Here is a 23,772-nt window from a genome sequence, read left to right on the forward strand (position 1 = left end):
TGGTAAGGGCCCTCCAGAGCCATAAGGAGGATAGTAAGGGGCCCCCAGAGCCACGGGGAGGATAGTAAGGGGCCCCCAGAGCCACGGGGAGGATAGTAAGGGGCCCCCAGAGCCACGGGGAGGATAGTAAGGGGCCTCCAGAGCCATAAGGAGGATAGTAAGGGGTCCCCAGAGCCACGGGGAGGATAGTAAGGGGCCTCCAGAGCCATAAGGAGGATAGTAAGGGGCCCCTAGAGCCACGGGGAGGATAGTAAGGGCCCCCCAGAGCCACGGGGAGGATAGTAAGGCCCTCCCAGAGCCACTTGGTGGATAGTAAGGGGCCTCCAGAGCCATAAGGAGGATAGTAAGGGGCCCCCAGAGCCACGGGAGGATAGTAAGGGGCCCCCAGAGCCACGGGGAGGATAGTAAGGGGCCCCCAGAGCCACGGGGAGGATAGTAAGGGGCCCCTAGAGCCACGGGGAGGATAGTAAGGGGCCCTCAGAGCCCCACGGGGAGGATAGTAAGGGGCCCCCAGAGCCACGGGGAGGATAGTAAGGGGCCCCCAGAGCCACGGGGAGGATAGTAAGGGGCCCCCAGAGCCACGGGGAGGATAGTAAGGGGCCCCCAGAGCCACGGGGAGGATAGTAAGGGGCCCCCAGAGCCACGGGGAGGATAGTAAGGGGCCCCCAGAGCCACGGGGAGGATAGTAAGGGGCCCCCAGAGCCACGGGGAGGATAGTAAGGGGCCCCCAGAGCCACGGGGAGGATAGTAAGGGGCCCCCAGAGCCACGGGGAGGATAGTAAGGGGCCCCCAGAGCCACGGGGAGGATAGTAAGGGGCCCCCAGAGCCACGGGGAGGATAGTAAGGGGCCCCCAGAGCCACGGGGAGGATAGTAAGGGGCCCCCAGAGCCACGGGGAGGATAGTAAGGGGCCCCCAGAGCCACGGGGAGGATAGTAAGGGGCCCCCAGAGCCACGGGGAGGATAGTAAGGGGCCTCGAGAGCCATAAGGAGGATAGTAAGGGGCCCCCAGAGCCACGGGGAGGATAGTAAGGCCCTCCCAGAGCCACTTGGTGGATAGTAAGGGGCCCCCAGAGCCACGGGGAGGATAGTAAGGGCCCCCAGAGCCACGGGGAGGATAGTAAGGGGCCCCCAGAGCCACGGGGAGGATAGTAAGGGGCCCCCAGAGCCACGAGGAGGATAGTAAGGGGCCCCCAGAGCCACGGGGAGGATAGTAAGGGGCCCCCAGAGCCACGGGGAGGATAGTAAGGGGCCCCGAGAGCCACGGGGAGGATAGTAAGGGGCCCCCAGAGCCACGGGGAGGATAGTAAGGGGCCCCCAGAGCCACGGGGAGGATAGTAAGGGGCCCCCAGAGCCACGGGGAGGATAGTAAGGGGCCCCCAGAGCCACGGGGAGGATAGTAAGGGGCCCCCAGAGCCACGGGGAGGATAGTAAGGGGCCCCCAGAGCCACGGGGAGGATAGTAAGGGGCCCCCAGAGCCACGGGGAGGATAGTAAGGGGCCTCGAGAGCCATAAGGAGGATAGTAAGGGGCCCCCAGAGCCACGGGGAGGATAGTAAGGCCCTCCCAGAGCCACTTGGTGGATAGTAAGGGGCCCCCAGAGCCACGGGGAGGATAGTAAGGGCCCCCAGAGCCACGGGGAGGATAGTAAGGGCCCCCCAGAGCCATAAGAAGGATAGTAAGGGGCCTCCAGAGCCATAAGGAGTATAGTAAGGGGCCTCCAGAGCCATAAGGAGGATAGTAAGGGGCCTCCAGAGCCATAAGGAGGATAGTAAGGGGTCCCCAGAGCCACGGGGAGGCTAGTAAGGGGCTCCCAGAGCCACGGGGAGGATAGTAAGGCCCTCCCAGAGCCACTTGGTGGATAGTAAGGGGCCTCCAGAGCCATAAGGAGGATAGTAAGGGGCCCCCAGAGCCATAAGGAGGATAGTAAGGGGCCCCCAGAGCCATAAGGAGGATAGTAAGGGGCCCCCAGAGCCCCTGGCTAGACATGAAAAGCTCCCAGAAACATGGGGTGGAAAGTAAGGGCCCCCATCTGATAATCTTGAATATGGTGATGTTGGATTGGAGGACCGCCTCTGTATGAGGGGCTGCTGCCTCTGTATGGGGGGGCTGCTCATCCTGCGTGTGTAGGACGTACGAGTCTCTTCTTACGCATTTCTGCAGATCTCCTGCCAGACTCTGGTCACGCAGCGAGGCCTCCGGTACAGGACAAGCCTCGTACTGTGCCGGGAAATATTACTCTAGATTACCATTCAGACCCCAATCCGTGATCTCATGGTCACATGACCCTCGGGGAGTGACCCATACACAATGGTGGTATTGATGAGCGGAGCCCCTGATGCTGTGTGTGACATTGTGACCTCCTCTCCGCAGAGTGAGGGGTCCCCAGCAGCTCTCCCCGGACCCTCGTGTACCCCGAGCTGTGCTGTCACGACCTCGCAGCCGACATCGAGCTACACGTGCACCAATATGTTCATAGATTGCAGAAATTTCCTGCAGTAAATAAATTGTAGGATTTTCTTTTTAATTAATAATAATAATAATAATCCCGCTTTTCTTATTTTCACAGAACCAACTGCTCCCGCCCGGCCGTCAAAGTAAGTGAAGACTGTCGATCTGCATCCCCTCCTCCCTGCATGCTCTGGGATTAGTAAAAAAAAAAATATTCCTAGAACAGCGCCTCCCTTGCCTGTGGTGGTGTCTGGTATTGCACCTTTGAATAGTATTGATAATGCCCCACTATTCACCTGTGAACAGACGTCGGGGTTCTGCCTGCTAGGAATTGGGGGCTGTGGTGTTTTGTGGATTTGCACGGGGGTCCCAGGCTGTAATGTTGGCTCCTTGGACCCCGCACTCGTCCTATTGCTTCGCTGTGCGGGGTCCAGGAAACATGTCCTGGGGGGAGCCACAGATTAAAACGACAGAGATATTCCAGAGTCAGATATTTGTGGACGTCTCGGGGGGGAGTCTCGTCATCCCACAAGGGTCCCGCAGCCGCAGCGCGGTCTTATAAGGAATTATCCGGGATGATAGAGACAAAAGGAATATCCCGTCCAATATCTGATGGGAGCGGAGACGAGAGCGGGGGGCAAATAATAAATATCACCTGGGTCCTATGGAGACAGGTGAAGACGCCGTCCAGTTATTCTAATAATGAGATGCTCTGCAGAAGTAGCACTGAGCGCAATAATCTGCAGATATATTATTATGCGTCAGCCTGGGGCTAGAGGAGCGATGTTCTGCAGATCTGTAGAGGGGTCAGTGGTGTAATAATCTGCAGGATATATCACTGTATCTGTCTGGAGGCGGAGGAGCGATGCTCTGCCGATCTGTAGAGGGGTCAGTGGTGTAATAATCTGCAGGATATATCACTGTATCTGTCTGGAGGCGGAGGAGCGATGCTCTGCAGATCTGTAGAGGGGTCAGTGGTGTAATAATCTGCAGGATATATCACTGTATCTGTCTGGAGGCGGAGGAGCGATGCTCTGCAGATCTGTACAGGGGTCAGTGGTGTAATAATCTGCAGGATATATCACTGTATCTGTCAGGTGGTGGAGGAGCGATGCTCTGCAGATCTGTAGAGGGGTCAGTGGTGTAATAATCTGCAGGATATATCACTGTGTATCTGTCAGGAGGAGGAGCGATGTTCTGCAGAGAGGCCAGCGGTGTAATAATCTGCAGATAGATCAGGACATAGAGGACAGTGCGATGCTCTGCAGCTCAGACATCCATCCCATTAGAACATGGCGTATCGGGGACGTATTTGGCTTCGGTATCTGCCGTCAGCTGGAGATTGTTCCTCCTTCACCATCCGCCAGGGTTCATTATACAGAAGGCCTAACATGGGGCAGGGAAGGAATGCTGGGACTTCTAGTTCTACAGCAGTCTGTGTATTGTGCGTCTGGCTTGAATGCTGTTCTGGGATTTGTAGTTCGACAGCCGAGTTTTTCACAACAGAGCTGTGACTATCTCATATCCACAGCTGAGGGTCCGTTACAAGATGGCCAGGTCAGGGATCTGTGGCCACCAAGCCATGCCCCTGCGGACCTCCCGCTCCCTGCCTCCTCTTCTGATTGGTAGGCTCAGCGCGACATCATCTTTGTGGTATGACGTCAATCAGAAGCAGCGCCGGGGATGCGACAGGTATCGGGAGGTCCGCAGCATCCAGTCCATGCAGATGTGGTTGCCGGACCACCTGTAATATCCAGCACTAACTCACTGCAGTCCTGGCAGTTTGTTACAGTGTGTCAGCACAAGTAACATTTGTCCAGTCTGGATGAAGAAGTAACGAATAGTGATGATCGAGTACACCTCATTACCTCTTTCGGCGAGCACGCTCAGGTGCTCGCCGAGTATTTTGGCGTGCTCGTAAAATACTCGGCGTTTCATTCATTGTCGCCGCGCCTGCAAGTGTCACAGCTGTTTTCCACTTCGGGTCGGTCAGTGGGAAGTTTCCAGAATTTCTTGTGGATTTCTGGAGGCCTCCGCTGCCTCCGGCTCAGACCATTCACATGCAGATTGTTGTCACCCCGCAGCCCCAGTTCTGGGAGAGGCAGACATGGGAGGGGGAGGGGGCAGTGAGAGCGAGGCCGGGATCACTGCTGGAGGCTGCAGCACTTCCTGCTGGACACATCTATGGCAGCGGAGGGATAGGCTGGGCTGTGGTCTGTCAGGGGTTAAGCGCAGGTAATTGTGGGCAGGGCAGAGGGATTGTTACAAGGTTTTCTACATTGTAACCATTTGCGCTGCAACAATGTAACGAGTCACCCTGCAGCACCTCTACAGTCTGCATGTAACCCCCCCAGGAATAAATGATGAGAGTGATGATCACAGCTCTGCCGAGATCGGGGAACCCCAGAGACCTCAGCCAGAGGTCCCAGACAGAGCCTCCATTGTGTGCCCCTTGTGAATCTCCCCAATATATTGGGGTCATTCTGAGAAGTGGCGAGGTCTCCCCGGAAGCTGCAGACGAGTCGGGGTCTCGGCTGGTCGATGCACAGGAAGTCACCCCAATATTCACCACTCATCCTCTTCATCATCCCAGGTCCCTGTCCAGTAATGAAGAACGCGGCGGTCAGAGGCGGCTGGAAGTCCATAAATACAGCATCAAGAAGAGTCTGAGCCACAAACGTGAGTACTCGCATCCCCGGGAGTACGGACATTGCTTGATAATATTATATATGGCTATCTGTGTGTATATAAGGATGGGCTCTCGCCCTCCTATATATAGGGGATGTGTCTCTATATCAGGACGGTCCGCATTTTCCTGTATATTTTTTTTTATTGCAGGTTTATCCTTCGGTTCGCACATCGCTGAAGACGGCGTTATTTACGACGACGTACCCTGCGAACACGATGGCGCCAAGGATGGTGAGAACCTGGTATCGTAATGGCACATGACAGACGGAGACTGCTCCTAGTTTTGGGTTGTGGTACTTACAGTGACCGGGCAGGGGGTGTGGGACTTACAGTGACCGGGCAGGGGGTGTGGGACTTACAGTGACCGGGCAGGGGGTGTGGGACTTACAGTGACCGGGCAGGGGGTGTGGGACTTACAGTGACCGGGCAGGGGGTGTGGGACTTACAGTGACCAGGCAGGAGGTGCGGGTCAGGAGACGCGAGGCAGGAGGTGAGGGGCAGGAGGTGGGAAACTTAGTGACCGGGCAGAAGGCGTGGGGCAGGGAGTGAGGGGCAGGAGGCGTGACACTTACAGTGGGCGCGGGGTAGGAGGTGAGGGGCAGGAGGTGGGAGACTTGCAGGAGGTGAGGGGCTGGAGGTGTGACACTTTCAGTGGGCGCGGGGCAGGAGGTGGGAGACTTGAAGTGACCGGAAAGGGGGCGCGGGGCACAAGGCGCCGGGCAGGGGGTGTGACGCCTGCAGTGGGTGTGGGGAAGGAGATGAGGGGCAGGAGACTTACAGTGACCAGCAGGGGGTGAGGGGCAGGAGGTTTGAAACTTGCAGTGAGCGCGGGGTAGGAGGTGAGGGGCAGGAGGTGGAAGACTTGCAAGAGGTGAGGGGCTGGAGGTGTGACACTTGCAGTGGGCGCGGGGCAGGAGGTGGGAGATTTGCAGTGGGCGCGGGGCAGTGGATGAGGGGCAGGAGGTGGGAGACTTGCAGTGGATGAGGGGCAGGTGGTGTGGGACTTGCAGTGACCGGGCAGGAGGCGTGGGGGCAGGGGGTGTGGGACTTAGTGGCCGGGCAGGAGGTGCGGGGCAGGAGGTGTGACACTTACCGTGACCAGGCAGGAGGTGCGAGGCAGGAGGTGTGAGACTTGCAGTCACCAGGCAGGAGGTGCGGGGCAGGAGGTGGGAGACTTGCTGTGACCGGGCAGAAGGCGCGGGGCAGGGGGTGAGGGGCAGGAGATGAGGGGCAGGAGATGTGACACTTGCAGGGGGCGCGGGGCAGGAGGTGTGACACTTGCAGTGGGCACGGGGCAGGAGATGGGAGACTTGCAGTGACCGGGCAGGGGGGTTTGGGGCAGTGGTTGAGGGGCAGGAGGTGGGAGACTTGCAGTGACCAGGCAGGAGGCACGGGGCAGGGGGTGTGGGACTTGCAGTGACCAGGCAGGAGGCACGGGGGGCAGGAGGTGTGAGACTTGCAGTGATCAGGCAGGAGGCGCGGGGGGGCTGGAGGTGTGAGACTCGCAGTGACCAGGCAGGAGGCGCGGGGGGCAGGAGGTGTGAGACTTGCAGTGACCAGGCAGGAGGCACGGGGGGCAGGAGGTGTGAGACTTGCAGTGATCAGGCAGGAGGCGCGGGGGGGCTGGAGGTGTGAGACTGGCAGTGACCAGGCAGGAGGCGCGGGGGGCAGTAGGTGTGAGACTTGCAGTGATCAGGCAGGAGGCGCGGTAGGCAGGAGGTGTGAGACTCGCAGTGACCAGGCAGGAGGCGCGGGGGGCAGGAGGTGTGAGGCTTTCAGTGACCAGGCAGGAGGCACGGAGAGCAGGAGGTGTGAGACTTGCAGTGACCAGGCAGGAGGCACGGGGGGCAGGAGGTGTGAGACTTGCAGTGATCAGGCAGGAGGCGCGGGGGGGCTGGAGGTGTGAGACTGGCAGTGACCAGGCAGGAGGCGCGGGGGGCAGGAGGTGTGAGGCTTTCAGTGACCAGGCAGGAGGCGCGGTAGGCAGGAGGTGTGAGACTTGCAGTGATCAGGCAGGAGGCGCGGTAGGCAGGAGGTGTGAGACTCGCAGTGACCAGGCAGGAGGCGCGGTAGGCAGTAGGTGTGAGACTTGCAGTGATCAGGCAGGAGGCGCGGTAGGCAGGAGGTGTGAGACTCGCAGTGACCAGGCAGGAGGCGCGGGGGGCAGGAGGTGTGAGGCTTTCAGTGACCAGGCAGGAGGCACGGAGAGCAGGAGGTGTGAGACTTGCAGTGACCAGGCAGGAGGCACGGAGAGCAGGAGGTGTGAGACTTGCAGTGATCAGGCAGGAGGCGCGGGGGGCAGGAGGTGTGAGGCTTGCAGTGACCAGGCAGGAGGCACGAGGAGCAGTAGGTGTGAGACTTGCAGTGACCAGGCAGGAGGCGCGGGGGGGCTGGAGGTGTGAGACTGGCAGTGACCAGGCAGGAGGCGCGGGGGGCAGGAGGTGTGAGACTTGCAGTGATCAGGCAGGAGGCGCGGTAGGCAGGAGGTGTGAGACTTGCAGTGACCAGGCAGGAAGCGCGAGGGGGGCAGGAGGTGGGAGACTTGCAGTGACCAGGCAGGAGGCGCGGGGCTGGAGGTGTGACACTTGCAGTGGGCGCGGGGCAGGAGGTGGGAGATTTGCAGTGACCGGGCAGAAGGCGCGGGGGACAGGAGGTGGGAGACTTCCAGTGGATGAGGGGCAGGAGGTGGGAGACTTGCAGTGGGCGTGGGGCAGTGGATGAGGGGCAGGTGGTGTGGGACTTGCAGTGACCGGGCAGGAGGCGCGGGGGCAGGGGGTGTGAGACTCGCAGTGACCAGGCAGGAGGCGCGGGGGGCAGGAGGTGTGAGACTTGAAGTGACCAGGCAGGAGGCGCAGGGCAGGAGGTGAGGGGCTGGAGGTGTGACACTTGCAGTGGGCGCGGGGCAGGAGGTGGGAGATTTGCAGTGACCGGGCAGAAGGCGCGGGGCAGGAGGTGGGAGACTTGCAGTGGATGAGGGGCAGGAGGTGGGAGACTTGCAGTGGATGAGGGGCAGGTGGTGTGGGACTTGCAGTGACCGGGCAGGAGGCACGGGGGCAGGGGGTGTGAGACTCGCAGTGACCAGGCAGGAGGCGCGGAGGGCAGGAGGTGTGAGACTCGCAGTGACCAGGCAGGAGGTGTGAGACTTGCAGTGACCGGGCAGGAGGCGCAGGGCAGGAGGTGAGGGGCTGGAGGTGTGACACTTGCAGTGGGCGCGGGGCAGGAGGTGGGAGATTTGCAGTGACCGGGCAGAAGGCGCGGGGCAGGAGGTGTGAGACTTGCAGTGACCGGGCAGGAGGCGCGGGGGCAGGGGGTGTGAGACTCGCAGTGACCAGGCAGGAGGCGCAGGGCAGGAGGTGAGGGGCTGGAGGTGTGACACTTGCAGTGGGCGCGGGGCAGGAGGTGGGAGATTTGCAGTGGATGAGGGGCAGGAGGTGGGAGATTTGCAGTGGATGAGGGGCAGGTGGTGTGGGACTTGCAGTGATCAGGCAGGAGGCACGGGGCGATCAGATGTCGTTCTGATTTACAGGAAGACGCACAGAGGAATCCTTGTCCCCTAACTGGACTGTGCTGGACTAAAGCCACGGTTTCTGGATTATTGGAATTTCTGTACATCTGACCATAATAAGGCGCGGATCATATATTGGGGCTGTGGGGTCTTCTTTAGGAGCCCCTCTATCTTCCCTGGTGCTCATACAGGCTCGTTATTTTGCAGGGCTGGGACACCACCTGATCTATGAGAACATAGAGCGTGACGGCTGCGCGGGCGACTTTGAGGACACCGGCTGGAGCTCCAGTGAATTTGAGAGTTACAGTGAAGACTCTGAGGCCGAGACGGCGGCGAGGAAAACGAAACCCGCAAAACCATTTGTAGCTTTCCAGCCCAAGGTACCTGAATATCGGCAGTGATCGGTAGGCGGCTCATTCCCGATCGTTGGCCGGTGTAAATCTGTCACCGATGAGTTGTTTATACGGCTGTTTAAATCGTCATTGTCGGCAGCACATCGCCCGGTGTAATCACCATGTGCTGCCGACAAGACGCTGAATGGTGACAGAGCCCTGGTATTAGCGATCGTCCTGCTCCCCTACAGGGGGCGTCAGTCTGTGTGACCGGGACCATTAAACGGGCGACGATCACTTGGTATATAGTTGATCAGCCCTCGGTCATGGGCAGTCCTCGTCCTCTGAGTAAATGGTCCCTTTGACTGCGGCTTCTACGTATCCCAGTGTTGGTGCCTTTAGCCTGGATTCACACACAGCGTTTTTTAGCATTTTTTTTATTTGGAGAGAGGACAGTATTACTTTGAAGTCTATAGAAAATGATTGTTTTTAGGGTTTTTGTTGGTGGTGTTTTTCCTCCATCGTGCGGCCTCTTCTGGGTCTGGCGTCTTTTTTTTTTTCTGGAGGCTTCTCTACAGGACATAAAAACGGATATAAAGATTGCTGAAATATACAGTGGCTTGAAAAAGTCTTCACACCCCGTGAACTTTTCCACATTTTTTTCACGTTACACCACAAACATAAATGTATTTTATTGTGATTTTCTGTGATAGAAAGTAACGAGTATTAGTGACGAGTGAGGAAATGATTTCCTGAGTGTGACTGTGCCGTTCACACTCAGGAATATGCTCTGATCTAAACCCTCCATTGTAGTTCTGCAGGATGTTGAGGGTTGTTGTCCTGCTGGAACGTGAACCTCCGCCCCGGTCTCAGGTCTTCTGCAGCCCCTGACAGGTTTTCCTCCAGGATTATCCTGTATTTAGCTCCATCCATCTTCCCATCACCTCTGACCAGCTCCCCTGCCCCTGCTGAAGAAAAGCCTCCCCACAGCAGGATGCTGCCACCACCATGTGTGACGATGGGGATGGTGTTTTCCACCACACATAGCGTTTTGGTCTCATTTGACCTGAGCCCCTTCTTTCACATGCTTGCTGTGTCCCCAATATGGGACTTCTTATGGCTTTCTTCTTGTCACTCTTCCATAAAGACCAGATTTGTGGAGTACACAACTAATAGTCATCCCTTGGACAGATTCTGTTGTGGATCTGCAGCTCCTCCAGTGACCATGGGCTTCTTGGCTGCTTCTCTAATTAGCGCTGTCCTTGCTGGGATGTCAGTTTCAGTGGACGGCCATGTCTTGGTATGTTTCCAGTTGTGCCATGCCCCTTCCATTTTTGGATGACCTATTGATCAGATCACCGTAAGATGTTCAGAGCTTGAACTATTTTTTTTTAGAACCTAACCCTGTTTTCCTCTTCTCCACCACATTATCCTTGACCTGTCTGGTGGGCTCCTTGGTTTTAAGTTTTATCCCTGACGCGGGTTTACAGTGCGACCTCCTTCACGCTATTCTTCTGCAAACAACGCCATTTTCAAGTCTTTTAAAGCCTATGGGACATATGCAAGAAAAACCGCCACAGACCAGAATGCATTGCATGTAGTGTATGGCATCTATATGCAAAAAAAAAAAGCTGCAAAACCCTGTGAGCGGATCCAGCCCTGATTCGATCCTCCGCTGCTTCATCTCTACATAGTTAGGCAGAGAGTTCGGTGACCACCCTGGAGGCGGCCATATTGGTTGTCGCCCAGCAGCGGAGGTGGGAATACAGCGCAGGACACGTGCAGTCGCTGGAGGATCATTGTTTTATTAGGGAGTTGTCTTCTGAGCAATCTCCTGACACAACAGCGGCAGCTCTGTGGATCCCCGACACAACGCTCTGCAATGTTAGTGTGAATGTGCCGCCACCATCATGCAGATGACGGTATCAGCCCCCCCCCGTGTATACAGGACCACGGCCGTCCGCCCCCGTCCGGGCACACAGCCGATCCTCATAGACCACCAGTGTCCGTCACGTAGACCACCAGTGTCCGTCACGTAGACCAGTGCTCAGCACTGTCTTCTGCTTCTAAAAGAAACCGGCCAGATACTTGTCACAATTGTATCCAGTCTGCACAGTCCTGTGTTCACTGATACATTGTAACCAACTATCCGGTCAGGAGAGATGTCTGTACTCACCTGCCTGCGGTCTGTGCCATCTGCGGTCTGTCTCTTTCCCCTCTCACCTGCCTGCTGTCTGTGCCATCTGCGGTCTGTCTCTTTCCCCTCTCACCTGCCTGCTGTCTGTGCCATCTGCAGTCTGTCTCTTTCCCCTCTCACCTGCCTGCGGTCTGTGCCATCTGCGGTCTGTCTCTTTCCCCTCTCACCTGCCTGCGGTCTGTGCCATCTGCGGTCTGTCTCTTTCCCCTCTCACCTGCATGCGGTCTGTGCCATCTGCGGTCTGTCTCTTTCCCCTCTCACCTGCCTGCTGTCTGTGCCATCTGCGGTCTGTCTCTTTCCCCTCTCACCTGCCTGCTGTCTGTGCCATCTGCAGTCTGTCTCTTTCCCCTCTCACCTGCCTGCGGTCTGTGCCATCTGCGGTCTGTCTCTTTCCCCTCTCACCTGCCTGCGGTCTGTGCCATCTGCGGTCTGTCTCTTTCCCCTCTCACCTGCATGCGGTCTGTGCCATCTGCGGTCTGTCTCTTTCCCCTCTCACCTGCATGCGGTCTGTGCCATCTGCGGTCTGTCTCTTTCCCCTCTCACCTGCCTGCTGTCTGTGCCATCTGCGGTCTGTCTCTTTCCCCTCTCACCTGCCTGCGGTCTGTGCCATCTGCGGTCTGTCTCTTTCCCCTCTCACCTGCCTGCTGTCTGTGCCATCTGCAGTCTGTCTCTTTCCCCTCTCACCTGCCTGCGGTCTGTGCCATCTGCGGTCTGTCTCTTTCCCCTCTCACCTGCCTGCGGTCTGTGCCATCTGCGGTCTGTCTCTTTCCCCTCTCACCTGCCTGCGGTCTGTGCCATCTGCGGCCTGTCTCTTTCCCCTCTCACCTGCCTGCAGTCTCTGCGGTCTGTGCCATCTGCAGTCTGTCTCTTTCCTCTCTCACCTGCCTGCGGTCTGTGCCATCTGCAGTCTGTCTCTTTCCTCTCTCACCTGCCTGCAGTCTCTGCGGTCTGTGCCATCTGCGGCCTGTCTCTTTCCCCTCTCACCTGCCCGCGGTCTGTGCCATCTGCGGCCTGTCTCTTACCTCTCTCACCTGCCTGCGGTCTGTGCCATCTGCGGCCTGTCTCTTTCCCCTCTCACCTGCCCGCGGTCTGTGCCATCTGCGGCCTGTCTCTTTCCTCTCTCACCTGCCTGCGGTCTGTGCCATCTGCGGCCTGTCTCTTTCCCCTCTCACCTGCCTGCGGTCTCTGTGTCCTGTCTCTTTCCCCTCTCACCAGCCTGCGGTCTCTGTTTCCTGTCTCTTTCCCCTCTCACCAGCCTGCGGTCTCTGTTTCCTGTCTCTTTCCCCTCTCACCTGCCTGCGGTCTCAGTGGCCTGTCTCTTTCCCCTCTCACCTGCCCGCGGTCTCTGTGTCCTGTCTCTTTCCCCTCTCACCTGCCTGCGGTCTCTGTGTCCTATCTCTTTCCCCTCTCACCTGCCTGCGGTCTCTGTTTCCTGTCTCTTTCCCCTCTCACCTGCCTGCAGTCTCTGTGTCCTGTCTCTTTCCCCTCTCACCTGCCTGCAGTCTCTGTGTCCTGTCTCTTTCCCCTCTCACCTGCCTGCGGTCTCTGTGTCCTGTCTCTTTCCCCTCTCACCTGCCTGCGGTCTCTGTGTCCTGTCTCTTTCCCCTCTCACCTGCCCGCGGTCTCTGTGTCCTGTCTCTTTCCCCTCTCACCTGCATGCAGTCTGTGCCATCTGCGGCCTGTCTCTTTCCCCTCTCACCTGCCTGCGGTCTGTGCCATCTGCGGCCTGTCTCTTTCCCCTCTCACCTGCCTGCGGTCTGTGCCATCTGCGGTCTGTCTCTTTCCCCTCTCACCTGCCTGCGGTCTGTGCCATCTGTGGTCTGTCTCTTTCCCCTCTCACCTGCATGCAGTCTGTGCCATCTGCGGCCTGTCTCTTTCCCCTCTCACCTGCCTGCGGTCTGTGCCATCTGCGGTCTGTCTCTTTTCCCTCTCACCTGCCTGTGGTCTGTGCCATCTGCGGTCTGTCTCTTTCCCCTCTCACCTGCATGCAGTCTGTGCCATCTGCGGCCTGTCTCTTTCCCCTCTCACCTGCCTGCAGTCTCTGCGGTCTGTGCCATCTGCAGTCTGTCTCTTTCCTCTCTCACCTGCCTGCGGTCTGTGCCATCTGCAGTCTGTCTCTTTCCTCTCTCACCTGCCTGCAGTCTCTGCGGTCTGTGCCATCTGCGGCCTGTCTCTTTCCCCTCTCACCTGCCCGCGGTCTGTGCCATCTGCGGCCTGTCTCTTTCCTCTCTCACCTGCCTGCGGTCTGTGCCATCTGCGGCCTGTCTCTTTCCCCTCTCACCTGCCCGCGGTCTGTGCCATCTGCGGCCTGTCTCTTTCCTCTCTCACCTGCCTGCGGTCTGTGCCATCTGCGGCCTGTCTCTTTCCCCTCTCACCTGCCTGCGGTCTCTGTGTCCTGTCTCTTTCCCCTCTCACCTGCCTGCGGTCTCTGTGTCCTGTCTCTTTCCCCTCTCACCAGCCTGCGGTCTCTGTTTCCTGTCTCTTTCCCCTCTCACCTGCCTGCGGTCTCTGTGTCCTGTCTCTTTCCCCTCTCACCTGCCTGCCATCTCTGTGTCCTGTCTCTTCCCCCTCTCACCTGCCCGCGGTCTCTGTGGCCTGTTTCTTTCCCCTCTAACCTGCCCGCGGTCTCTGTGTCCTGTCTCTTTCCCCTCTCACCTGCCTGCGGTCTCTGTGTCCTGTCTCTTTCCCCTCTCACCTGCCTGCGGTCTCTGTGGCCTGTCTCTTTCCCCTCTCACCTGCCTGCGGTCTCAGTGGCCTGTCTCTTTCCCCTCTCACCTGCCCGCGGTCTCAGTGGCCTGTCTCTTTCCCCTCTCACCTGCCTGCGGTCTCTGTGTCCTGTCTCTTTCCCCTCTCACCTGCCTGCGGTCTCTGTGTCCTGTCTCTTTCCCCTCTCACCTGCCCGCGGTCTCAGTGGCCTGTCTCTTTCCCCTCTCACCTGCCCGCGGTCTCAGTGGCCTGTCTCTTTCCCCTCTCACCTGCCCGCGGTCTCAGTGGCCTGTCTCTTTCCCCTCTCACCTGCCCGCGGTCTCAGTGGCCTGTCTCTTTCCCCTCTCACCAGCCTGCGGTCTCTGTTTCCTGTCTCTTTCCCCTCTCACCTGCCTGCGGTCTCTGTGTCCTGTCTCTTTCCCCTCTCACCTGCCCGCGGTCTCTGTGTCCTGTCTCTTTCCCCTCTCACCTGCCTGCGGTCTCTGTGTCCTGTCTCTTTCCCCTCTCACCTGCCCGCGGTCTCTGTGTCCTGTCTCTTTCCCCTCTCACCTGCCTGCGGTCTCTGTGGCCTGTCTCTTTCCCCTCTCACCTGCCCACGGTCTCAGTGGCCTGTCTCTTTCCTCTCTCACCTGCCTGCAGTCTCTGCGGTCTGTGCCATCTGCGGCCTGTCTCTTTCCCCTCTCACCTGCCCGCGGTCTGTGCCATCTGCAGCCTGTCTCTTTCCTCTCTCACCTGCCTGCGGTCTGTGCCATCTGCGGCCTGTCTCTTTCCCCACTCACCTGCCCGCGGTCTGTGCCATCTGCGGCCTGTCTCTTTCCTCTCACCTGCCTGCGGTCTGTGCCATCTGCGGCCTGTCTCTTTCCCCTCTCACCTGCCCGCCGTCTCTGGGTCCTGTCTCTTTCCCCTCTCACCTGCCTGCGGTCTCTGTGTCCTGTCTCTTTCCCCTCTCACCTGCCTGCGGTCTCTGTGTCCTGTCTCTTTCCCCTCTCACCTGCCCGCCGTCTCTGGGTCCTGTCTCTTTCCCCTCTCACCTGCCTGCGGTCTCTGTGTCCTGTCTCTTTCCCCTCTCACCTGCCCGCCGTCTCTGTGTCCTGTCTCTTTCCCCTCTCACCTGCCTGCGGTCTCTGTGGCCTGTCTCTTTCCCCTCTCACCTGCCCACGGTCTCAGTGGCCTGTCTCTTTCCTCTCTCACCTGCCTGCAGTCTCTGCGGTCTGTGCCATCTGCGGCCTGTCTCTTTCCCCTCTCACCTGCCCGCGGTCTGTGCCATCTGCAGCCTGTCTCTTTCCTCTCTCACCTGCCTGCGGTCTGTGCCATCTGCGGCCTGTCTCTTTCCCCACTCACCTGCCCGCGGTCTGTGCCATCTGCGGCCTGTCTCTTTCCTCTCACCTGCCTGCGGTCTGTGCCATCTGCGGCCTGTCTCTTTCCCCTCTCACCTGCCCGCCGTCTCTGGGTCCTGTCTCTTTCCCCTCTCACCTGCCTGCGGTCTCTGTGTCCTGTCTCTTTCCCCTCTCACCTGCCTGCGGTCTCTGTGTCCTGTCTCTTTCCTCTCTCACCTGCCTGCGGTCTCTGTGTCCTGTCTCTTTCCCCTCTCACCTGCCCGCCGTCTCTGGGTCCTGTCTCTTTCCCCTCTCACCTGCCTGCGGTCTCTGTGTCCTGTCTCTTTCCCCTCTCACCTGCCTGCGGTCTCTGTGTCCTGTCTCTTTCCCCTCTCACCTGCCTGCGGTCTCTGTGTCCTGTCTCTTTCCCCTCTCACCTGCCTGCAGTCTCTGTGTCCTGTCTCTTTCCCCTCTCACCTGCCTGCCGTCTCTGTGTCCTGTCTCTTTCCCCTCTCACCTGCCTGCCGTCTCTGTGTCCTGTCTCTTTCCCCTCTCACCTGCCTGCAGTCTCTGTGTCCTGTCTCTTTCCCCTCTCACCTGCCTGCGGTCTCTGTGTCCTGTCTCTTTCCCCTCTCACCAGCCTGCGGTCTCTGTTTCCTGTCTCTTTCCCCTCTCACCTGCCTGCGGTCTCTGTGTCCTGTCTCTTTCCCCTCTCACCTGCCCGCCGTCTCTGTGTCCTGTCTCTTTCCCCTCTCACCTGCCTGCAGTCTCTGGGTCCTGTCTCTTTCCCCTCTCACCTGCCTGCGGTCTCTGTGTCCTGTCTCTTTCCCCTCTCACCTGCCCGCCGTCTCTGTGTCCTGTCTCTTTCCCCTCTCACCTGCCCGCCGTCTCTGTGTCCTGTCTCTTTCCCCTCTCACCCGCCTGCGGTCTCTGGGTCCTGTCTCTTTCCCCTCTCACCTGCCCGCGGTCTCTGGGTCCTGTCTCTTTCCCCTCTCACCTGCCTGCGGTCTCTGTGTCCTGTCTCTTTCCCCTCTCACCTGCCCGCCGTCTCTGGGTCCTGTCTCTTTCCCCTCTCACCTGCCTGCGGTCTCTGTGTCCTGTCTCTTTCCCCTCTCACCTGCCTGCCGTCTCTGTGTCCTGTCTCTTTCCCCTCTCACCTGCCTGCCGTCTGTGTCCTGTCTCTTTCCCCTCTCACCTGCCTGCCGTCTCTGTGTCCTGTCTCTTTCCCCTCTCACCTGCCTGCCGTCTCTGTGTCCTGTCTCTTTCCCCTCTCACCTGCCTGCCGTCTCTGTGTCCTGTCTCTTTCCCCTCTCACCTGCCTGCAGTCTCTGTGTCCTGTCTCTTTCCCCTCTCACCTGCCTGCAGTCTCTGTGTCCTGTCTCTTTCCCCTCTCACCTGCCTGCAGTCTCTGTGTCCTGTCTCTTTCCCCTCTCACCTGCCTGCCGTCTCTGTGTCCTGTCTCTTTCCCCTCTCACCTGCCTGCAGTCTCTGGGTCCTGTCTCTTTCCCCTCTCACCTGCCTGCCGTCTCTGGGTCCTGTCTCTTTCCCCTCTCACCTGCCTGCAGTCTCTGGGTCCTGTCTCTTTCCCCTCTCACCTGCCTGCGGTCTCTGTGTCCTGTCTCTTTCCCCTCTCACCTGCCTGCCGTCTCTGTGTCCTGTCTCTTTCCCCTCTCACCTGCCCGCCGTCTCTGTGTCCTGTCTCTTTCCCCTCTCACCCGCCTGCGGTCTCTGGGTCCTGTCTCTTTCCCCTCTCACCTGCCTGCGGTCTCTGTGTCCTGTCTCTTTCCCCTCTCACCTGCCTGCAGTCTCTGTGTCCTGTCTCTTTCCCCTCTCACCTGCCTGCCGTCTCTGTGTCCTGTCTCTTTCCCCTCTCACCTGCCTGCAGTCTCTGGGTCCTGTCTCTTTCCCCTCTCACCTGCCTGCCGTCTCTGTGTCCTGTCTCTTTCCCCTCTCACCTGCCTGCAGTCTCTGTGTCCTGTCTCTTTCCCCTCTCACCTGCCTGCCGTCTCTGTGTCCTGTCTCTTTCCCCTCTCACCTGCCTGCAGTCTCTGGGTCCTGTCTCTTTCCCCTCTCACCTGCCTGCCGTCTCTGTGTCCTGTCTCTTTCCCCTCTCACCTGCCTGCCGTCTCTGTGTCCTGTCTCTTTCCCCTCTCACCTGCCTGCGGTCTCTGTGTCCTGTCTCTTTCCCCTCTCACCTGCCTGCGGTCTCTGTGTCCTGTCTCTTTCCCCTCTCACCTGCCCGCCGTCTCTGTGTCCTGTCTCTTTCCCCTCTCACCTGCCCGCCGTCTCTGTGTCCTGTCTCTTTCCCCTCTCACCTGCCCGCCGTCTCTGGGTCCTGACTCTTTCCCCTCTCACCTGCCTGCGGTCTCTGGGTCCTGTCTCTTTCCCCTCTCACCTGCCTGCGGTCTCTGGGTCCTGTCTCTTTCCCCTCTCACCTGCCTGCGGTCTCTGGGTCCTGTCTCTTTCCCCTCTCACCTGCCTGCGGTCTCTGGGTCCTGTCTCTTTCCCCTCTCACCTGCCTGCCGTCTCTGGGTCCTGTCTCTTTCCCCTCTCACCTGCCTGCAGTCTCTGGGTCCTGTCTCTTTCCCCTCTCACCTGCCTGCGGTCTCTGGGTCCTGTCTCTTTCCCCTCTCACCTGCCTGCCGTCTCTGGGTCCTGTCTCTTTCCCCTCTCACCTGCCTGCAGTCTCTGGGTCCTGTCTCTTTCCCCTCTCACCTGCCTGCCGTCTCTGGGTCCTGTCTCTTTCCCCTCTCACCTGCCTGCGGTCTCTGGGTCCTGTCTCTTTCCCCTCTCACCTGCCTGCGGTCTCTGTTTCCTGTCTCTTTCCCCTCTCACCTGCCCGCCGTCTCTGGGTCCTGACTCTTTCCCCTCTCACCTGCCTGCGGTCTCTGGGTCCTGTCTCTTTCCCCTCTCACCTGCCCGCCGTCTCTGGGTCCTGACTCTTTCCCCTCTCACCTGCCTGCGGTCTCTGGGTCCTGTCTCTTTCCCCTCTCACCTGCCTGCGGTCTCTGGGTCCTGTCTCTTTCCCCTCTCACCTGCCTGCCGTCTCTGGGTCCTGTCTCTTTCCCCTCTCACCTGCCTGCAGTCTCTGGGTCCTGTCTCTTTCCCCTCTCACCTGCCTGCGGTCTCTGTTTCCTGTCTCTTTCCCCTCTCACCTGCCCGCCGTCTCTGGGTCCTGACTCTTTCCCCTCTCACCTGCCTGCGGTCTCTGGGTCCTGTCTCTTTCCCCTCTCACCTGCCTGCGGTCTCTGTGTCCTGTCTCTTTCCCCTCTCACCTGCCCGCCGTCTCTGGGTCCTGACTCTTTCCCCTCTCACCTGGCAGCTGGGTTGGCACAGGAGGCAGCGGGCAGAGCGCAGACTCATGGAGATGTCGGACGCTCTCACACTCTCGCGCTCGCCCCCGGCCGCAGTCTGTGGAGGTTTCCTATAGTTATACGGCCTGGATGGAGTATAAGGATACGTTCACACATGGAGGATTTCTTGCAGACTTTTCTGTGGCTGTCCCTTTAATTTGGATGGAGGGTGCTGAAATCGGCACATCTGCTGGTGGTGGAGTGACCGTTTAGGTTGGTGGCCGGGGTGTTATTATTGGAGGAATCCGCATTATTCAGCTCAGTGATTTATATGGGAGGAAGGAACATTTGGGTGAATGGAGATAATGGCTTTGTGTGTATAGAACCTGTGTGTCCCCTAGTGGTGACTGGTGGTGCTACAGCCCTGCCTGACAGTAGCACCTTACAAGCGATACATACATGCCCTAAATCGCCACTCCAGCCATGCTCCACGCCTTTCCTGCTTTCTAACAGCCCCATCAGCGTACACCCGGCTTCACTGCCCATCACTAGGGGGCAGAACACCGCACATGCGTCTCGAGGCAGGACTAGTCCGGGGAAATCGGCGCCAATGTAGGAGGCAGGACTAGTCCGGGGAAATCGGCGACAATATGGGAGGCAGGACTAGTCCGGGGAAATCGGCGACAATATGGGAGGCAGGACTTGTCCGGGGAAACCAGCACCAATATGGGAGGCAGGACTAGTCCGGGGAAACCGGCGCCAATATGGGAGGCAGGACTAGTCCGGGGAAATCGGCGCCAATATGGGAGGTAGGACTAGTCCGGGGAAATCGGCACCAATGTAGGAGGCAGGACTAGTCCGGGGAAATCAGCTCCAATGTAGGAGGCAGGACTAGTCCGGGGAAATCAGCTCCAATGTAGGAGGCAGGACTAGTCCGGGGAAATCGGCTCCAATGTAGGAGGCAGGACTAGTCCGGGGAAATCGGCTCCAATGTAGGAGGCAGGACTAGTCCGGGGAAATCGGCTCCAATGTAGGAGGCAGGACTAGTCCGGGGAAATCGGCTCCAATGTAGGAGGCAGGACTAGTCCGGGGAAATCGGCTCCAATGTAGGAGGCAGGACTAGTCCGGGGAAATCGGCTCCAATGTAGGAGGCAGGACTAGTCCGGGGAAATCAGCTCCAATGTAGGAGGCAGGACTAGTCCGGGGAAATCAGCGCCAATATGGGAGGCAGGACTAGTCCGGGGAAATCAGCGCCAATATGGGAGGCAGGACTAGTCCGGGGAAATCAGCGCCTATATGGGAGGCAGGACTAGTCCGGGGGGGAAATCAGCTCCAATATACAGTACAGACCAAAAGTTTGGACACACCTTCTCATTTAAACATTTTTCTGTATTTTCATGACTATGAAAATTGTACATTCACACTGAAGGCATCAAAACTATGAATTACCACATGTGGAATTATATACTTAACAAAAAAGTGTGAAACAACTGAAAATATGTCTTATATTCTAGGTTCTTCACAGTAGCCACCTTTTGCTTTGATGACTGCTTTGCACACTCTTGGCATTCTCTTGATGAGCTTCAGTCACCGGAAATGGTCTTCACTTCACAGGTGTGCCCTGTCAGGTTTAATAAGTGGGATTTCTTGCCTTATAAATGGGGTTGGGACCATCAGTTGTGTTGTGCAGAAGTCTGGTGGATACACAGCTGATAGTCCTACTGAATAGACTGTTAGAGTTTGTATTATGGCAAGAAAAAAGCAGCTAAGTAAAGAAAAACGAGTGGCCATCATTACTTTAAGAAATGAAGGTCAGTCAGTCCAAAAAATTGGGCAAACTTTGAAAGTGTCCCCAAGTGCAGTTGCAAAAACCATCAAGCGCTACAAAGAAACTAGCTCACATGAGGACCGCCCCAGGAAAGGAAGACCAAGAGTCACCTCTGCTTCTGAGGATAAGTTTATCCGAGTCACCAGCCTCAGAAATCGCAGGTTAACAGCAGCTCAGACTAGAGACCGGGTCAATGCCACACAGAGTTCTAGCAGCAGACACATCTCTACAACAACTGTTAAGAGGAGACTTTGTGCAGCAGGCCTTCATGGTAAAATAGCTGCTAGGAAACCACTGCTAAGGACAGGCAACAAGCAGAAGAGACTTGTTTGGGCTAAAGAACACAAGGAATGGACATTAGACCAGTGGAAATCTGTGCTTTGGTCTGATGAGTCCAAATTTGAGATCTTTGGTTCCAACCACCGTGTCTTTGTGCGACGCAGAAAAGGTGAACGGATGGACTCTACATGCCTGGTTCCCACCGTGAAGCATGGAGGAGGAGGTGTGATGGTGTGGGGGGGCTTTGCTGGTGACACTGTTGGGGATTTATTCAAAATTGAAGGCATACTGAACCAGCATGGCTACCACAGCATCTTGCAGCGGCATGCTATTCCATCCGGTTTGCGTTTAGTTTCACCATCATTTATTTTTCAACAGGACAATGACCCCAAACACCTCCAGGCTGTGTAAGGGCTATTTGACCAAGGAGGAGAGTGATGGGGGGCTACGCCAGATGACCTGGCCTCCACAGTCACCAGACCTGAACCCAATCGAGATGGTTTGGGGTGAGCTGGACCGCAGAGTGAAGGCAAAAGGGCCAACAAGTGCTAAGCATCTCTGGGAACTCCTTCAAGATTGTTGGAAGACCATTTCCGGTGACTACCTCTTGTAGCTCATCAAGAGAATGCCAAGAGTGTGCAAAGCAGTCATCAAAGCAAAAGGTGGCTACTGTGAAGAACCTAGAATATAAGACATATTTTCAGTTGTTTCACACTTTTTTGTTAAGTATATAATTCCACATGTGGTAATTCATAGTTTTGATGCCTTCAGTGTGAATGTACAATTTTCATAGTCATGAAAATACAGAAAAATCTCTAAATGAGAAGGTGTGTCCAAACTTTTGGTCTGTACTGTAGGAGGCAGGACTAGTCCGGAGAAATCAGCTCCAATGTAGGAGGCAGGACTAGTCCGGGGAAATCAGCTCCAATGTAGGAGGCAGGACTAGTCCGGGGAAATCGGCTCCAATGTAGGAGGCAGGACTAGTCCGGGGAAATCGGCGCCAATGTAGGAGGCAGGACTAGTCCGGGGAAATCGGCTCCAATGTAGGAGGCAGGACTAGTCCGGGGAAATCGGCGCCAATGTAGGAGGCAGGACTAGTCCGGGGAAATCGGCGCCAATGTAGGAGGCAGGACTAGTCCGGGGAAATCAGCTCCAATGTAGGAGGCAGGACTAGTCCGGGGAAATCGGCGCCAATGTAGGAGGCAGGACTAGTCTGGGGAAATCGGCGCCAATGTAGGAGGTAGGACTAGTCCGGGGAAATCGGCGCCAATGTAGGAGGTAGGACTAGTCCGGGGAAATCAGCTCCAATGTAGGAGGCAGGACTAGTCCGGGGAAATCGGCGCCAATGTAGGAGGTAGGACTAGTCCGGGGAAATCAGCTCCAATGTAGGAGGCAGGACTAGTCCGGGGAAATCAGCTCCAATGTAGGAGGCAGGACTAGTCCGGGGAAATCAGCTCCAATGTAGGAGGCAGGACTAGTCCGAGGAAATCGGCGCCAATGTAGGAGGCAGGACTAGTCCGGGGAAATCGGCGCCAATGTAGGAGGCAGGACTAGTCCGGGGAAATCGGCGCCAATGTAGGAGGCAGGACTAGTCCAGCGATATCGGTACCCTGCGGGACTAGTCTTGAGATACTTGAAAACATAGAATAAAAGTTGATGTTGAAGGTATATAGAGATATCAAAGCCATAAGAAGAGAGTAGTTATAAAGCAGGGATAGCGGGGGTAGAGTCACGGGGGCAGTTTTGGGGACCAGGTCAGCTGACAGGTTCCCTTTAAATATAATACATAATGACCTGAAGATGGCGCTCATACACAGAACCCCAGACACTGTCAGTCTTGTACCGCTGTCCTCCCAGAAGGTGCAGTTTGGCCCCAGGGCCCCGTCTACTTACATGTCCTATGTTCTCTGCATGTTACGTGTTGCTTCTGTGTAGCTGGGGTTAACTCTTTACTAACCGTGGAGTGCCGCTGCCGCTGTGCTCACCGCTCGGCTTACGCTGCCCTCTCCCTGCTTGTCTTGCTTCCCACCTGCAGCTATCGCCAGATCTTAATAGACTAAAGGAGAGGTACAGCCAAACTAAGAGAGAGCTCCTGGCTCTGAGGGTCAGGAAAAGAGACGTCCGCGAACTGAAACACAGATACAACAGCAAGGTACAATGCTCTGTGTGTCCATCCTCCATCCTCCATCCAGGAGCAGCCCAAAACGAGAGCGTACTGCCATCTAATACTCTGTATAGTGAGATGGGGCATGCTGGTATAACCTGGGTATATAGTGCTGTATGGACAGCTGGTATAACCTGGGTATATAGTGCTGTATGGACAGCTGGTATAACCTGGGTATATAATGCTGTATGGACAGCTGGTATAACCTGGGTATATAATGCTGTATGGACAGCTGGTATAACCTGGGTATATAATGGTATATATACAGCTGGTATAACCTGGGTATATAATGCTGTATGGACAGCTGGTATAACCTGGGTATATAATGCTGTATGGACAGCTGGTATAACCTGGGTATATAATGGTATATATACAGCTGGTATAACCTGGGTATATAATGGTATATATACAGCTGGTATAACCTGGGTATACAATGCTGTATGGACAGCTGGTATAACCTGGGTATATAATGCTGTATGGACAGCTGGTATAACCTGGGTATATAATGCTGTATGGACAGCTGGTATAACCTGGGTATATAATGGTATATATACAGCTGGTATAACCTGGGTATATAATGCTGTATGGACAGCTGGTATAACCTGGGTATATAATGGTATATATACAGCTGGTATAACCTGGGTATATAATGGTATATATACAGCTGGTATAACCTGGGTATACAATGCTGTATGGACAGCTGGTATAACCTGGGTATATAATGCTGTATGGACAGCTGGTATAACCTGGGTATCTTCTGTATATAATGATATATGTAAGACAGGTAAATTTTATATTTGGGTGGAATTATTTTTTTACGGTGGATGATCGGGGGGCTGTGATATGGGGGCGCACAGATATTGGGTGCACTGCTGTGTTCTGCTTCCCTCCTGTGCTTGCCCTGTTAGTGCTGTGGCGCCCGCTCGGTGCCGGCTGTGGCGCCCGCTCGGTGCCGGCTGTGGCGCCCCCCTCCTGTACACATACATCCATGTCCTGTGTGGCGTCTCATTCTTCGC

The 23,772-nt window shown here is 56.9% G+C and overlaps 1 protein-coding gene across 9 annotated transcripts in view; it reads left to right on the top strand.

Annotated features, from left to right (window-relative positions):
• ARHGEF10L (Rho guanine nucleotide exchange factor 10 like) overlaps nt 1-23,772 on the top strand; it is a 111,706-nt gene that overhangs the window by 49,098 nt on the left and 38,836 nt on the right. For 7 of the 9 annotated variants that reach the window (XM_073656159.1, XM_073656160.1, XM_073656161.1 and 4 more), the window contains exons 4-8: nt 2,567-2,594; nt 5,042-5,127; nt 5,287-5,367; nt 8,849-9,021; nt 22,628-22,744. In XM_073656159.1, the coding sequence (XP_073512260.1) occupies nt 2,567-2,594; nt 5,042-5,127; nt 5,287-5,367; nt 8,849-9,021; nt 22,628-22,744 (485 nt within the window). Of the gene's footprint in view, nt 1-2,566; nt 2,595-4,565; nt 4,684-5,041; nt 5,128-5,286; nt 5,368-8,848; nt 9,022-22,627; nt 22,745-23,772 lie in introns of those variants that run through there. The other 2 variants (XM_073656167.1, XM_073656164.1) reach the window with 2 other exon arrangements.

This window comes from Phyllobates terribilis, unplaced genomic scaffold (genome assembly GCF_046119375.1).
Source record: "Phyllobates terribilis strain yellow unplaced genomic scaffold, ASM4611937v1 Scaffold_12__6_contigs__length_324123572, whole genome shotgun sequence".
Classification (NCBI taxonomy): Eukaryota; Metazoa; Chordata; class Amphibia; order Anura; family Dendrobatidae; genus Phyllobates; species Phyllobates terribilis.